Here is a 16,126-nt window from a genome sequence, read left to right as displayed (position 1 = left end):
TCAAATACTCAAATCAACAGCCAAAAAACTGAATCATGGTCTTTGAAGCCTGTCTTTGGGTAGTTGTGCCTTACTAATAATTCTCAAAAACAGATTGCTTTCTTTAAGTTTGTCGAAAATAAAATGTAATGAGTTTATTGCATGCGCAACAGTTAACGTCAGATGATAGTTGGATTTGGGGTTTATTCTTCAATTAGATAAAGCTTCTTATTGCGAGAACGTGGAGGGAAGTATTCCACATGGAGATCACTAATCAGGTCACCAGAAAAGGTGTTCCTGCGTCTCAAAATGTCTGGTTTTCTTTCATTTGTCTTCCTTTCTGGTCTGAGTGGTCTCGTGAAACATGAGACCATAAGAGGACCATAGTTCTGGTGGTCGGTGGAGTTATACTAAAACACATGTTCTCACAACAGGGAAATGATGTCTTCAGGTTCCAGTTGCCTGCTTCTGAGGGATGTTCACACCCATTTGTCAAACACATATGCTATAATGTGGGGATCGAGGACACCTGCTGGGCTCTTTCTGTAATTACGCAATCGACTTTTTTTAAACAAACAAAATGCAACTCAAATTTCAAAGAAAAAAAAAAGAGAGAGGCTAAAATGTCATTATTTAAAAATGTATCAACTGAGGAAACATTGTTACCCCCTCAGTTGTCTGTTTCCTCTCGGTTCTGCAGCACGTCAGGTAGGCTAGTTTTCATTCATAGCAGACTAATCCGCCCTCCTCCTCCTCATCCTCCTTCTCCACCTCTCAGCTGCTGTCAGAGGAGTACCGCTCATCCAGGAGGAGCAGCAGCAGATTTATGGAGGTGTGGAAAGTTTCTTCCTTTTTACTTTCTCGTCACTTTTCTTAACCGACATTTGACGATGCAAGAGGTGTTTGAGACGAACCTGCAGTTATCCTGAGGTAGGCAACATGTCAAATACTGAAGTACTTCATAGGTCACTTCAAAGAGATGTAAGGGGGAAAGGTGACCAACTTTTTCTTCTCTCTCTATACAGTCAGGAAATGTTACTGACGTGTTTATCAGTTGGGTAATCTACATTACTTGCATTTTTGTACGTGTTTGCTACTTACACTACAAATCCACTACTTAGCGTCAAACCTTATTTTGTTTTTCTAAATATCACCTTAAATTCAATGTTTTGATAAACCCAGTGTCCTTGTACCATTTTAGCTCGTCTAAATGTTTTAAACTTTGTAACTTTGCTGTCTTTGTCTTGGCTTTGTAAGGTGACCATGAGAGTTTTGAAAGGCACCTTCAAATAAAATGCATTGTTATTATTGAAATGACGTAATTATGGAAATGCTTCGTCACTTACCCAAGCTGGAAAGTGATGCCACAGAAATATGACAACCTTCATTTATAAAGGCCTAATGCATTTCTAAAGATTCCACCATCCAACACAATAAAGTATTAGACCTATGGAGCTTAAAATCATTAAAGCCCAAAATGCACTTTAAAGCAGTAATGAGTAATGTTAAGTGAAAATAACCTTATTAAAGTAGGCTGCTTCCCCGGCATGAACCATTTTACAGCTTTTAAAGTCTGACACTTATATACCTATATTTGTTTAATAATAATGTCTCTTCCTGGAGTAAGGTTTAATTAAAGACGTAAGTAAGACTGCTACTAAAAAAAGGGATATCAAAATACATCATCTGAATGGTACAGTGAGATGTTCATAAATAAGTAAAGCCTTTTTAAAACAGTTCAAACTATTAATAGCCAAACTCAGAGGAAACTTAACTTGTTCTAAATTCTTGGTGGTTCAAAAACAAGCCATATGGGCTCCATAAAAAGCCACATTTAACTCTTGACAACATAACCATGTTATCACATAAATTAGATTTCAGGTAAACAGAGAAAAAAAGTTGAGATAAGAACGAGAACAATTTTTTTATCTCAGAATCCAAAGCAGCAGTGAGGCTCACATGACAAGACAGTGTTGTTTTGAGTGTCAAGTTTTGTGTAACAAAGTGGAACAAATACATGCTCAGAAGGTTTGTTTGTAGAGTTGTCACTCTTAAGTCAAGTTTTGTAGACAACCAGTTCCCAAAGTAAACATGCAAACACATGAGAAAACTTTTCCAAGCCAGGGCCCAGGCCCTTAAAAAAACCACGAATCTGGTGTGATTACAAGAAGAGCAAAAGAAAGTTCTTCTCTAATGATCTGTTTTCATTCTCAAATTTTGTATTGCTATTAGATAATGTTATCTATCTGGACCTCTTTAAATGAAGCCATCTGAGAGCAAAAATGTTGTTTTTTTTAGACATTATCGCTAACATCTAAAATGAGCCATCTGGGTTCAGACAGACTGGTTTAATATTAGATTTTATTCATGAGCTAGAATTTGTTATCATGCAAGATCATATTCGGTAAAGACACTTTAATTGTCAAATCAAAACAAGAGAGAAAAAAAATCAGACTTAAGTGAGATGGAAGTATAAAACTAGCCAAATGCTAACTTTTAAGGATTTTACCAGGCCAGCAGCCGATTTCGACTTTCCATAGCCAAAACCGAAAACACGGTTGCCATTTTTACTCATCTCTACATCTTTTGGACCGAAGTCAATTTATGATTAAATATGATGATTTCACTTCTATTCTCTGACACTAAGAAAAGCAAGCTTCTGATAGCCTCTTTTTACATGCCACGTCATGTTTGTTGATATATTGTGTCGTTGATCAGTCTTTTACAATTTTTGGCATTCTGTGTTTTCTTCTCGTCAGTTATCTGCTCACTATGTGACCAAAGGCCAGCTTTGAAACAAGGTCTACTCTAGTCTTGAAACCTCAAAATCTTCATTTACTCCCTCCATGTCTGCACTTCACTTCTTCAGCTAAACAAGTCAAAAGCAGATTCATCATTGTATATATTTTCAAGCGCTTCAATTGTTTCTGAATGAAATGACTTTCACAGAGACACTTCATCATCATCTTCAATCAGAATGGTGTTTTATGGCAGTCACTGTAACTCAATGTTTCTGTATGAATGGCGTGCTTTGGTTTTGGTCTTTTAAGTCTTCCTGTCATGTGATTCCTGTCTTTGTTTTTTGTTTTTTTGATGATTTTTTTGAAAGGCTTCCCTCTCCCTTGGAACTAACAAAGTTAGTTAACCTTTTCAGGATGTGACAGAGTGAACTTGTTGCTACTGGATTTAATCGACAACCATGATTGACCTAAGCCACCTGACGGAGGAGGAGCAGGAGATGATCATGACGGTGCTGAGGAGGGACGCCGATCTGAAGAAGGCTGAGGAGGAGAGAGTCAGGTAGAAATATGTAATCAAGTTATACCATCCTCAAACAACCTGGGAATTTTTACATGAACAGAAAGACTTCAGCTGACATTCAAGCTAATGTGATTTTATTGATTCAATAAGTGCGTCCATCGCCTGGTCCGTGAGAAGAGGCCTTTGTTTGACATGACAACCATCCGATTGTAATAGAATAACACAATAACAGCTTGTCTGGATACAGACGCTGCCTCGGCCGCTGAGAGGTCTCGATGTGAAACAGGGAATTAGATTAGAGCCACACAGGGGTGAGGATCATGCTGCTCTGGAGGACAGGAATAGAAAGGCCTCCATGATGGGCAACACCTCACCTGTGAAGAGTGTGAAGACCTCAGAGTTTTAATTTGGATCCTGATAGCGACACATAAATGAAACGTAACAGCTCTTGCGTGTTTCAGCTTGGTATTGGACCTTTACACTTTCCTCTCAGTGTATGTCCAAGACTTGCCTCTGACCTCTCCCATGTCCTAAAACAAAAGGAGAAACGTCTTTCTGACTCAGGACCAAACCACACTTGTAAACAATGTTCTTTTCAAAGACTTTAAATGGAATTGGCCAGCGAACTTTCTTCTTTGAATGCTCGCTGTGTCTCAAGCGGTCGAGTGTAAAAGGATTAAGCCAACAGCCTGTGATAATGTGCTACCCTTCGTTCACATGACCACGCGACGGCTCTCCGTCGAGAGGAAAGATGAGTGCTCATTTTAATGCCTTTGATTCAATTTTGAACTTGATGGAAATGTTTTCCTGAATTCCTTCCTTTAGAAAGATCATGTGCAACTGTTATATAAGGCTCATAATGAAGTGGTGGAATGCAGAGGAGATTTAGAAAGAAAAGATTGATGCGTTAGGAATTGGATTAGATTATAAATAAAGTGAGTTTCTGTAGAGAAGAATAAAAGCAAAACAACAAGGGTTGCACCATTTAAACTAAGTATATTGAAATGTTTTCATTCCATTGATTCCTTTCTTTTCTTTGTGTTTCTTTGGTTTTATATTCCCCCTCATAATAAGAGATTAGTGCAGCTTAAACCGAAGTCAAATGGTGTCAGATTCCCTATTCAGTGCAGCTTAAACTAAGCGTTGTCTTCTATGTGTTTATTCACAACAAAGTGTACGTAGCCACTGGGCTAGAGAGGCACCGTATCCTGGTGTGTTTAATAACTTCCATTCGTTCTAGTCAGGATTAACATGTTGCATCTAAAAACACAACAACTTAAGTATTTGTCTCCTCTGTGTTTCCACTTCAGGAAACTGGACAAAATACTGAACACCGGCTCACAGTCTGACTCGAAGAAGAAGTACCTGACCGGAGAATGGTTTTACGAGGCCAAGTCTCGCAGGCACATGGACAAGATCCACGGCTCAGAAATCATCCTGGCCTCCATGAAACCCAGGAAAGCTGGTTTAGGTGTGTTTGAGCTGTACTGTTGACAAAGGGTTTGTTTTAACGCACACGTGTTGTGATCGAGGGAAGAATCCAGCTCCATTTGTGACCTCAGGACTCTCTGTGGAGGTTTCTTCCTGTTTCAGTCACAAACTATAATTTGAACACTTACCCAGCAGTAGGTGAAAAATACATGCATTTGTTTCGCAATTCTTTAGATGTGTACTGTCTTAAAAAAAAGACTGACGTGCTCATGGGGTTAAACCAGAGTTTAAATCCACCGCCGCTGCAGATGCTTGTCCAGTTCACTGTTTTAGAGGGGAAGAAGATCCGGAAGCAGCAAAGCTAGTGGAAGATATATGATTTAAATATGACAAATGTTGAATCACAAAAAAAACATTATTGACAGATGGATGATAATATACTAGAAAAACTGGAGTCAATCTCCTTTTATGGAAACACATACTGTACAGTACCAGGCCAAAATAGCTAAATCTGATTCCAGTGCAAAATACAACCTCTAAGGTTCAACAGAAGAATGGATGTGTGGCTAAGAGTTCAAGGTTCAGAGGTTAAGAGAATGAGACAGAAATCGACCATAGAACTACCCCAAACTAGAAGCTGTTCAACTTTGTATTCGGATTCATGGTCTTTATCCCTCTGTCTTCTGCAGACTCTCCAAGAAGCGAACGATCCAAGACACCCAGCAGTCGAGGGTCAGACATCGTAGCTCCACCAAAACCTGCCAGATGTTTAGAAACCCTGCAGCCACAGGAGAACAAGTAAACAACACCTATACAGAGATGTGCTCATTCTTCTGTCCATTTACCTGCTGCAGTGTTCACTTTGTTCCATGTGGCCAAGAGCATGTTGTGTTGAACTATGACTCCAACACATACTATCTGCATCTCTCCTTGAAATATATACAACGTGCCCATTCATATTAGATGCAGTGTTTTGAAATACAATTGCAGCTCATCGTCTTCCCTCTCCATCAGTGTGCGTCAGTGTGTGTGTTTGCTGTCTTGTGACTCAGCCTGTGTAAACATAGGCGGTGCTTACTGCTCACAAGGAACATGGCAGTTTTATAACCCAGCAACAGCTAGTTGCTACTTACTTACAACATTGCAGGATGTGGTCTGATGTCTTTATGGAAAACAGGCAGTAGGGCAAAGCATTTAACTCAGTAGATATCTCAGTAATAAAAAATGTGTAAATGTTTCAGGTAAGGAGAGCTCAAAAGAATCAGGTAATCACAAGTTCTCCCCTCCCTTTGAAGTGGATAAACAGTTAACTTATTACCTTCATTTTAGCAGACAAAACAAAAAGTATGTTTCAGTAACTTTGTGCTGAGCCACTTTTAACAACCTCCTGCGACAGGTTGGATCAATATTTGATTTTGCCAAGCTTCTGTGCTTCTTAGACTTACAGTAAGCTCGAGTATGCGATTGCCTGAACTCTGTTTGCACTCTGCCAGTGTTTTACAGTGCAGTCCCATTTTTTTAATATAGCATCAGATGCATTTTATATTCAGTCAATAAAATACATTTGTTTCATTTTAGTAATATAAATCTCATTCGTCTGCATAATCCCAGAGATGTGAGTTTATCTGTTCAGGCTCTATGTTGGTTTTTGTTAGTTTGAGTTAACATCTTTCTCTTTAATGTCAGCTCTGTTAACAAGTCAGTAAACTCCTGTAATGCACTCTACAGTATGAAGAAGGCAAACTATGTGACCTCACCTGATACTTTTAAGTCCCTGTTTTACTTTTGAATTCCTCATCCTTACTACACGTTGCTTGAATTGTTTTTTTCTTCAGTGGTGCGGGAAAAGAGAATCTGAATTCAGACGTTCGCTCACCCAGAACGGTAGGAGATTGTGCTAGAAATGATACATGCGGTCCTTTTGTTGGTGCAAACTTGTTACAATAACAAGTTATTACAATGTAAACAAATTTTTTTTTAAATCATTGTGTCCATTTCCATTGTAGCCCAGGCACAACCCTTTCAACCGTGCTTCCCTTGTTGTGGAGCCCCCTGCAAATAGTAATGACACTGCAAGCAGTTCACATCAGGGGACATCTGAGACAGGTTTGAAAAAACAACTTAGATCATATCTATAAACATATCTATAACCTAGACTGAGTTTTGCTTCCATTTTCTCCTTAGAGACCAGATCACCACGGAAAAGTCCTCCAGCAGCAGAGTCCAGTCAGACCTCAGGAGACTCTGTCACTTCAGAGGGCTCATCTGTCGGTTTCAGGCCCGTGCCAAAGAAGAGGACATTTCTCTCAAGGCAGATAAAGACAGAAAACAACGGGCCTGTTTTAGATGAACAGGTCAGGTCAGCAGGCATTGTTCCTGCCCCGAGGACCAGGAGCCTCCAGCTTGGGCTCAGTGGAAGCTCCGACCAGTCAAATCAGAAAAACGTTGATGAACTGCCTCAGAAAAGTGAGGATTCTGATCAAGTAGTTCATTCCACTCAGCCATCCAAATCTCTCAATGGAAACTCCCAGCTACCATTCTGTAATATATCACAAGTTTCATCTAGTTCTAGACCAGAGAGAGAAAAACACACACCTTCTTTAAGAAGAGACGGTTCTTTGGACAACTCTTCAGACCCCAAAAAGAAACTCTCCTATCCTTCTGCTGCAATTCAAAACTTGCTGGATTCTAGTCCAGCCACATCAATGAGGAGTGATGCTTCCACTGACAGAAACATCCCACCGAAAAGCGATGAACAGATTGATCAGAAACAAGTTAAGTATGCGGTGAATAAACACATCAGCAACGTTCAAGAAACAGAACAAGAAAACTGCAGCAGTGTGGGAACATCGACGACGCAGGGAGATCTAAGCCTTCCACAAAGCACTGCAGGTGAGTTCACTTACAGGTAATACAAAAAGGCTTGGACTGGAAAAACTTTGTAACAACCCTGTCAACACACCCATGTGGGGCACATGTGGGTCAGATATGGGCTGGTGAATATGGATATGGCATCTCCAAAAGCTCCAGCTTTATGCTATGTTTGAAAGCAAATGTTAGCATGTTAACAGGCTAGAATTACTATCATAAGCATGTCATTAGTTAGCTTAAAGTGAAGCCTCACAGAGCTGTTCGCATAAGCACAGATTGGGTCTTGGTTCATAAATAGGGGGCCTTTATCAGAGATAAAAACAAATCTTGTCCAAACAGAAAGGGGAAGAGTTCCTAATGTCTTTAATTATCTTTTGTTTCAGATCCAGACCCTCCAATATCATACGACCTCATATTTATTGACAAGTCTGATCTGAAAACACAGGCAAAACCAAATAACAACGACACATTTAAATTATCCACCCAGGCCACCAGTCCAACTGGTGATGAGGAGGACTCCATTGCAAAGGTGCTGGACTGGTTCAACCGTAGCACAGACAGCAATGATTGGCTGAACACAGATGATGGTCCAGAGGTGAAAAAGAGCTCCAACAAGCACATGGAAGATGTTGAGGATGTTGATCAAAGGAAGGACATAATTGAAACGAAGAGTGGTTCTGTACAAAGAAGGCCACATGAGGATGAAGAAGTAAGAGTCACAGGCACTGAAGGAGTGACCAAAACAAAGGAAGTGCCGAAGAAGGAAACCAGAGAAAGGATGCAGTCACCAAGAGATGAGAATAATATGGACGAAAGCCAATCACCCCAAATCTCTAATCTAAAATCTTTCTGGGAGAAAAACAACTCAGGTCCAAAAATACTTATCAGCAACTCCAATAAGCCCGGAGAGAAGGATCAAAAGCCAGAAGAGAAAAACAGAGAGAGAACGAACAAAACACACAGAGTGTCTGATAATCCCTGTGTACCTGGAATAATCAAGCGAGCACCAAATCATGTGGACGAAAGAGAAGAATTGATAATCAGCCCACAGAAAGGCACTGGAGACAAAGATAACTTAATCAACAGCCAGAAAGGAGACAGTCTGGAGATTGATACTTCACAGAAAATGAGCCATCATGACCCAACATACAACTCCACTGACATTAAGTTAGAAACCAATCCTCCGGTAGCTGACAGGAGAGGCTCAGACCCTGAGATTTTAAGTGGAACCAGCTTGAGTCCAAAGCCGAGGAACTCTATTGATTTTTTACTCAGTCCAGAGTCTGAGGCCAACTACTTGGTCAAACCAAATCCACAACATGACAGTATTTGTCAACCAAAAGAGATCCTAAAGAAAGATGAACTGAATGATGTACAAACCGCCACCAAAATGCAAAGAGATTTGCGTGTAGATGTGAAGAGCAAAGACACTCAGGACGACGGCATGCAGTCATGCGTGACTCCAAAACCCATGCAGACTACGCCTAATAAAGAAAGACTTAACAGTCCTCACCTAAACAGACATGGGTTACCGCCTCAAGAACTGACTGCAATTAAGATAAAGCAGCTCAGATCATTCTGGGAGAAGGAGATGACCAAGCCCATGTTCAAACCTAAAGCTCTTGGCGAAGGCAAAGTTGTTCATGGTGCAAATCAGGCAAAACTAAATAAAAGATTCACAAAATCTGAATTTGACCTGAGGTCAATAGGGAATGAATTTAGCAGCGATGAGGAAGACTCTAAAAGAAATACTCCAAATTTTACTGTTCTTCCGTTGAATCAGAGGTTAGAGAAGTCGTCCCCAAGTCTAGGCACGAGCAGAACACAGTTTAAAACTCTTCGTGAATTCTGGGATGAGGCAGCATTAGATGCTAAGGCATCAATTCCTTCTGAAAAACCCAAAAGCCCAAAAAGAAAAGAGCCAAATAGTCCTCAGCAGACATCTCAGGAGTTTAAGTGTGGTGATACTGAGATTAACCGTTCATCAGCCTTCGAGAAAACAAAACCTGGAGTCAAAAAAGTATCTTCTCCTATGAATCGAACAAGAGCTCCTCATGATAAACAGATGGGGTCGAAAGCAGTAAATGACAGCAAAAAGATCTACTCTAAAAATTTCAAAGACACGGAGAAGAGAACCAACAGAGAGGAGAAATCCACTAAACCCCTTAACAGTCCAGGAAAAGAACCTCGTTCTCCTAAGAGTAGAAAAGACAGCTTCAGCAATTCAAGTAGTCGTGGCAATTCTATGCGTCGCGCCATTAGCATGTTTGCTCTCAGTGTTCCTGATGAAAAAGATAAACTGCAGCTTAAAATGGACGTCAGCCCTGTCCATTCTCAGAGCAGGAAGCCAAGGTTGAACACAGAAGAAGGTGGAATGGCGACAAGATCGTTAGTGGACAATGAGTCTCTGACTCCAAGGGCACGAGCGTATGTTCCCACAGACTACCGGCATTATCTTGGCATGACAGATCAAACCAGTGTCCACACCACCCTGGTTTCAAATCTTAAGAATGAGGGGTCTGAGGGTAAGAGTAAGTATGAGTTTGATCTTGATGGGCCAATGAGGGCCAGCACGCCGGTGAGCTCTGAAGAGCATTACAGCAGGAGGGGCAGCAAGACGAGTCATCGCCCTTTGTGGGCAACCTACAGCTCAGACACAGGCCAGGACTCTTCTGTAAGCAGCATGTCAGAAACTTGGTCCCTCTCTAGGAACAGTTCAAATCGTGAGTTCTCTTTTTGTTAAGGGTGATTTACAGCAAACTTAAAACTGCGTCTAAAATGAATTTGCATGTGACCTTGCTATTCCTGCAACCCAACCCATATGTCAACCTGTTTTGTCATTGTCTGCAATTGTCTTCTATACAAGACATTTCATCGCAACATTGAACAAACTAAGTTTAAAGTTGGTGTTCTGAAAGTAAAAATATCAATTTTATGGAACTTTTTAATAAATAATTATTTTAAAATACTGTACATGAAACAACTGATACATGTCAGTAGGTAGCCAAACAAAATAAGGTATTATCTAACTAAAGACGTTTTCCAGAGAAAGCTAACAATGGTAATGTAGTAAAAGGAGTTGATCTCGTTCAGATGATCATCATCATTGTGGGTTTTTTTCAGTTGTATCCTTGATATCAGGTCCGTGTCGGAATATCTGTGTTTGCAGAAGCAAATCTCTGTAAACACTTTTGTCATATGAAGTCAGCTGACGGTATTTAATTTGTGGGATGGGTGACACACTTACTAAACTGAAACACACACACACACAAATGTGTTACTGAACTACAACATGAGTACCTGTGCAAAAGTTTTGCTCTAGACGAGGGGTGGAGTCCATGGGTGGGGATACCAGGGGAGGGGACGGTATGGCTTTACAAGAACCCACTTGTGATGTCACAAGTTGAGCAAATTTGAAACAGAGCACCTTTCTCTGTGTTGTAAGACTTATGTAAACCACAAACAAAGGACTGGATGGGTGCATTTCACATTTTATGGCTCAGTAGCCGATTTTTCATATTATGTCTTCTTTAAGTCTAGACCTTTTAGTATCAGAGAAACAAACCAAACTAATGATAGCTGCAGCTACGCTCACCTTGATGAGCTGTGTCAGAGAATTGTTTTTGTAACATTAAAGACTACATTGATTATATTTAGTTTAAATTTGAAATTGAAAGTGGGTAATATGATTCATAATAGGAATGTATATCGTGGATAATTTATTTAGCAGCATCACTGTAAGTCAAAGAAACCCAGCTGATGCTTTTCTCTTCCCTCAACCTGCAGGTGAAAATGACGATGAAAAGCTAAACCTGGTAAGAAAAGCATTGAGACGAGCAGAAATACGGCCTAAAAACCTAGCTAAAAGTATGGAAGACATCACAGGATCGTTGTCACCAAGTGAGTTTAAAGTCTTTCAAGTCAGATTATACATATTTACAGATCCTGTGTTTGATTGTGCTTTATGGTCACTGTCTCTCACAGGACAAGAAAGAAGGCAAGAACCTTCTGACAGACGCATTAGTGATGGTAACGTTCGCCTCCTTCTTTTCATTACAAGTGTTTGAGTCTTATATAGTATCAAATATTTAAGGGTAGTGTCAGAATTAGTCCAGATTGTTTTTATCATTTGCCTCCAAATCTACCACTCTTCAGTTTCATCCATCCCGTCACCTTCCTCGTCCATTTATTCAGACCCAGAGCACCTGAAGAAGATGAGCAAATCAGTTCCTTCATTCCTACAAAAGGAGGTAAAACCTTCGATGCATTTTTTAAGCCGAAAAGGTCAAAGTTTGCCCTGCATTCTTTTGCACAGAGCTTTTTGTGCAGTCTGTTTGTGTTTCAGGACGTTGGCGCTGACACTGATTCCAACTATGAGAATCATAACCACAGAGGAAGCCTAATGTCCAACGACTCCTTCACTAACCTCACCAGCTCTTCTGGCAGGGCGTCTCTGTCGTCTTCTGTATGTTCACACTTAACAGCATGCCTGCTTGCTCATACTACCCTCTAACACTGCACTGTTTGTTGGCTTTTTAGCTTTATTTTAATCACCTAGCCGTTAATGTTGTCTCACATTCTGTAGTAATATATTAAACATTTTCTATATAAAAGTGTCCTAACAGTAGCCTTCTAACCCCATTAGACCCTCCCATCAGGGTAGGGAGGGATGCACATTTGTAACGCACAAACACTTAAATAATACCCCAACGATTAGCATTGTGATGTACGGCTAAGGACTAAACCAGTGCAGTAGAACCAGTGATAGCTTCTTTGTAAGGTCATCTGGCATCTACATTACCCACAATGCACCATATGTCAAGTATCGGTCAATGTTAGTGTGTTCTGTTATTAGGAGCAGCTATAATTTGAATTTAAGAAGGCCATTTATAACATTTTTACTACACACCCTAAGAGTCTTTTAAATGTCTAAAATTGGTGGAGGTTCTTTTAAAGCGATGTTATTATCTTTGACATTAACCTCTGTCTTCACAAGATGAACTAGATTTCCTTCCAAAAAAAACACCTGCCTCAAATACTCCAGAAGAAACTATATGTTATGATTCCAGTTGCACTTCACAATGTCAAATGTTTTCCTGCTTATTTGTTCCATGCTCACAGCTTAGTGGAAGTGTGATGACCATGTGCAGTGCTGACTTTGGCAATGTGGAGGTTCAAGGAAGCATCCAGTTCTCCATCAACTACATTCAAAAAATCAGAGAGTTTCACATCTTTGTGTCTAAGTGCAGCAACTTGGCAGCAGTTGACCCGAAGAGGGGCCGATCAGATCCGTGAGTAATGTATCTGTAGTAGAATTTAGTCCGGTCTTTGTCTTCCCTCCACAGTTTAATCAAGGTCACGACCAGTGTGCACATTCAATTCTATCAATTTGTAGAGATGAATATTTGTTAACCAGTTGTCAGCATGTAATTCACAGTATATTTTGGCCAGTAACAGTGATTACTTTCACATGTAATTATTGTGATAGTGTTTGTTTGCCTTGTGAAGGTATGTCAAAAGCTACCTGGCTCCTGACAAAGCCAATCTGGGAAAAAGGAAAACATCCGTAAAAAAGAAGTCACTAAATCCATCTTTCAACGAGATCCTCAGAGTAAGAATTCGCTGATATTACAATGCCAGTTAAATGGATTTTTTTTTTGTTGGCAGATACTTTCCCAAAGTGTAACGTGTAATTCTTGGCAGCTTGGCAAACAAAAGCAGTTCGCTCTCTCTTGTCCTCACAGTATCGAGTTCGCATGGAGTATCTCAGAACCCAGACGCTTATTCTCTCTGTTTGGCATAACGACACCTTTGGCAGGAACAGTTTCCTGGGAGAGGTAGACTTGGACCTCTCCAAGTGGGACTTCGACCACACCCACATGAACTACTTACCTCTGAAAGGAAGGGTAAAAGAAGAACACACACATTCTACTTTATTGTTTGTTTTCTTATCAAATAGCAGCATGGTTATCGTAGCATGTGGTCAAACTGCTCATTTTCCCTGCTGTATTTGTAAAGGGTGTTATCACAAGCTCTGTAGCTATTGTCCAACCTGTGAACAAAGGAATTTTAGAGCTTCACGGTGGATGTCGGATCCACTGTTGATGTGTTCTTTGTCAAACATTGCAGACTACGCCCACTTTAGCACCATCAAATGGCTGGGGTGAGATGAAACTGGCCATACGTTTCCTGCCACAGATCAGCCACAGCTCAGGTCTAAAGACTGTTCTTTACAGTGGGAAAACAAAATGAAGTTTCAGTTATAAGAAATACCATACATGTGATAGACAAAGTTCCATCATGTTTTTTCCATTTGTTCCCAATAGGATTTGTGAAAGAGAGTCAAAATACAGGAGAGATTCACATTTGGGTGAAAGAATGCAAGAACCTGCCTCTAATCAGGACCGCTATTGACCCATATGTGAAGTGGTATGTACAAAATACATTTACATTTTAATCAAAGAAACCATTTTGCATTTTAGGACATATTCTTTATTGCCAGAGATTGATTTGTTCGTTAGCTAAGCTAACCGTGGCTGTGATCTTATCATGAGGACATACTGTATGTGGCATTGGTATCTTCCTATCCTTTTCTTTGCAGGAATAGGAACAAGAATATTTCCCAAGATTGTTGTTAGAGATATCTATATATTATCTTTTTATATTACCAGGAATAAACTTGTTGAGATTAAAAATATCTTCATTAAGAGTGTCCTGGTAAAGACAGACAGCAGCACAATCTCACAAACGACCAACCACACATAAAGAGAATAAAGATACATGAAATATTAAAAGATACATATAACATACATAATAACACATTTACTCAGCAAATATTTTACATAAATATTTTAGAAGAACTTCTACAGACAGAAAACAGAAAAGCCATTTCACTTTCGCTTAAAAGCATCCAATGAGAGCAGCTGGTTACGTTTCAGGTCTTTTTGTAAGTTGTGCTTAGTAAAGAGAGCAGCAAACTTTCAAACGCCTTTATCCGCAGTTCAGTTCGGATCTTTGGAGCAGGTAGCAAAAAAGGGTTCTTTAGTCAAAGTCTGTAAGTTTTTGTGCTCCTCTGACTGATGAATGTACGAAAGTAGCAGACCTGAAAAAGACTTGTAGATCAGGATACTTCTGTGTTTGTGTGGACGAAGAGGAACAGGTGATGAGTGAGGGCTTTAAAATGAGTGACTAACCTTGAAGTGTCCAGTGGGAATGTAAACTTTGAGACAAGGTATGCATGTGTAAAACATCACAAGACGTCAAAGTGGCAGCAACCAGTTTCTTCCCAGGCAGGCAGCGTTTGAAAATGAAAATCCAGTTACAATTTAACCCCTTTAACCAGCTGCTGAATGTGAGGTGTAAAAGAAAAACATTGATCTATCTATTTCTGACTCGTGACATGTTTTCCTTTCCCCAACCTAAAGCTGTGTGCTGCCAGACACGAGTAGAAAGAGTCGCCAGAAGACACGTGTGTTGCGAAGGACAGTAAACCCTGTATTTAACCACACAATGGTCTATGATGGCATCAGAGAGGCGGATCTTGATGAAGCCTGTGTGGAGCTCACCGTCTGGGACAGAGACAGGCTTGCAAGTAACCTTCTGGGAGGCCTGAGGCTTGGACCTGGAACAGGTCAGAAATATACACTTTTTTTCATCCCCCCAAAAAATGTTTGTTAACCACTGTTTTGATATTGAACTTTTAATAAACTTACCTCACCTTAAACAGTATTTGAGTAAAACTCTGAGATGTATGTTATTACCTGTGTAAGTATTCTTTAAGTATATACATGTGTGTTTTTAATCCTTGTGTGTGTGTGTCCCTTTAGGCCGGAGTTATGGAGCACTCGTGGACTGGATGGACTCGACCCTGTACGAGGGAACACTCTGGGACCGCATGAAGGCCAGCCCCAATGAATGGGTGGAGGACGTACTCCCATTGAGAATGCTGAACTCTGTCAAACTTTCAAATAAGTAAAAGCATACCAAACTGCTATGAGGCAAGCAAAGTATATTCCTAAGAGCTGAAAGCACAATAACAAATGAATTGTTCCAGTGCATTTTAAAAACTGTTGAAGACGACTTCTCTTTTTCCTAATTTAGACAAGTGTGTGTGATAGAAGGAAACCTATGGATTTCATACATGTTTTAACTTTCAGGTCAAGTTTTCAATGATTTGTAACAAATACTGTATGTAAACATTAGCACAAATGGTGACCCCTGCTGTTCATAATAATCTCCTGAGTTCACCTCTGGCGCCACCATGAGGTTTAAATTTGGATTTCAGTCAAGCATTTTTATTAAACATGTATTTCAATTCATGAATACATTTCTTGATAAACTACAACATTAATGACTCATGTCACTCATACTTCATTTATATATCAGCTGTGAACATGTGTTAAAAGTATACAATTACTACAGAAGATGCCATTCAAAAATGAAAATAAAATAAAAAGGATAAGATGTGTCTTTTGCACTTACTTATCCACAGATGCAGGAATAGTTATTAGCAGTTTAAAGTGAACAGTAGTGATAGTGAAACTGTTCCACAGAAGGTCAGGCCAACAGACCCGCAGATAGTAAA

At 40.0% G+C, this 16,126-nt stretch overlaps 1 protein-coding gene across 6 annotated transcripts; it reads left to right on the top strand.

Annotated features, from left to right (window-relative positions):
• Positions 1–797: 797 nt before the first annotated feature.
• Positions 798–16,003, top strand: sytl2b (synaptotagmin-like 2b). 6 transcript variants are annotated; one of them, XM_079353884.1, is made up of 19 exons: positions 798–909; positions 3,134–3,279; positions 4,551–4,711; positions 5,361–5,469; positions 6,507–6,555; positions 6,678–6,777; positions 6,856–7,563; positions 7,926–10,265; positions 11,329–11,442; positions 11,527–11,571; positions 11,737–11,792; positions 11,888–12,007; positions 12,664–12,833; positions 13,051–13,153; positions 13,287–13,448; positions 13,672–13,756; positions 13,869–13,971; positions 14,967–15,172; positions 15,369–16,003. In XM_079353884.1, the coding sequence occupies exons 2-19, from the start codon at positions 3,179–3,181 to the stop codon at positions 15,515–15,517; spliced, it is 4,881 nt and encodes a 1,626-aa protein (XP_079210010.1). In that variant the 5' UTR covers positions 798–909; positions 3,134–3,178; the 3' UTR covers positions 15,518–16,003. The 6 variants fall into 6 exon arrangements, with proteins under 6 accessions (XP_079210010.1, XP_079210008.1, XP_079210012.1 ...); XM_079353882.1 differs by having other exon boundaries at positions 11,698–11,792; XM_079353886.1 differs by lacking the exon at positions 11,888–12,007.
• Positions 16,004–16,126: the final 123 nt, after the last annotated feature.

This window comes from Symphodus melops (genome assembly GCF_947650265.1).
Source record: "Symphodus melops genome assembly, chromosome: 10".
NCBI lineage: Eukaryota > Metazoa > Chordata > Actinopteri > Labriformes > Labridae > Symphodus > Symphodus melops.
Note: the sequence above shows the minus strand (reverse complement) of the source record. Positions and strands in the feature narration are given on the sequence as shown.

Excerpts from the sequence above, each read along its gene's own strand:
- sytl2b (XM_079353882.1), top strand. The coding sequence starts at position 3,179 with ATGATTGACCTAAGCCACCTGACGGAGGAGGAGCAGGAGATGATCATG. Across the intron at positions 12,008-12,663 it reads GGGCGTCTCTGTCGTCTTCT|CTTAGTGGAAGTGTGATGAC; the intron begins GTATGTTCACAC and ends CCATGCTCACAG. Across the intron at positions 12,834-13,050 it reads AAGAGGGGCCGATCAGATCC|GTATGTCAAAAGCTACCTGG; the intron begins GTGAGTAATGTA and ends TGCCTTGTGAAG.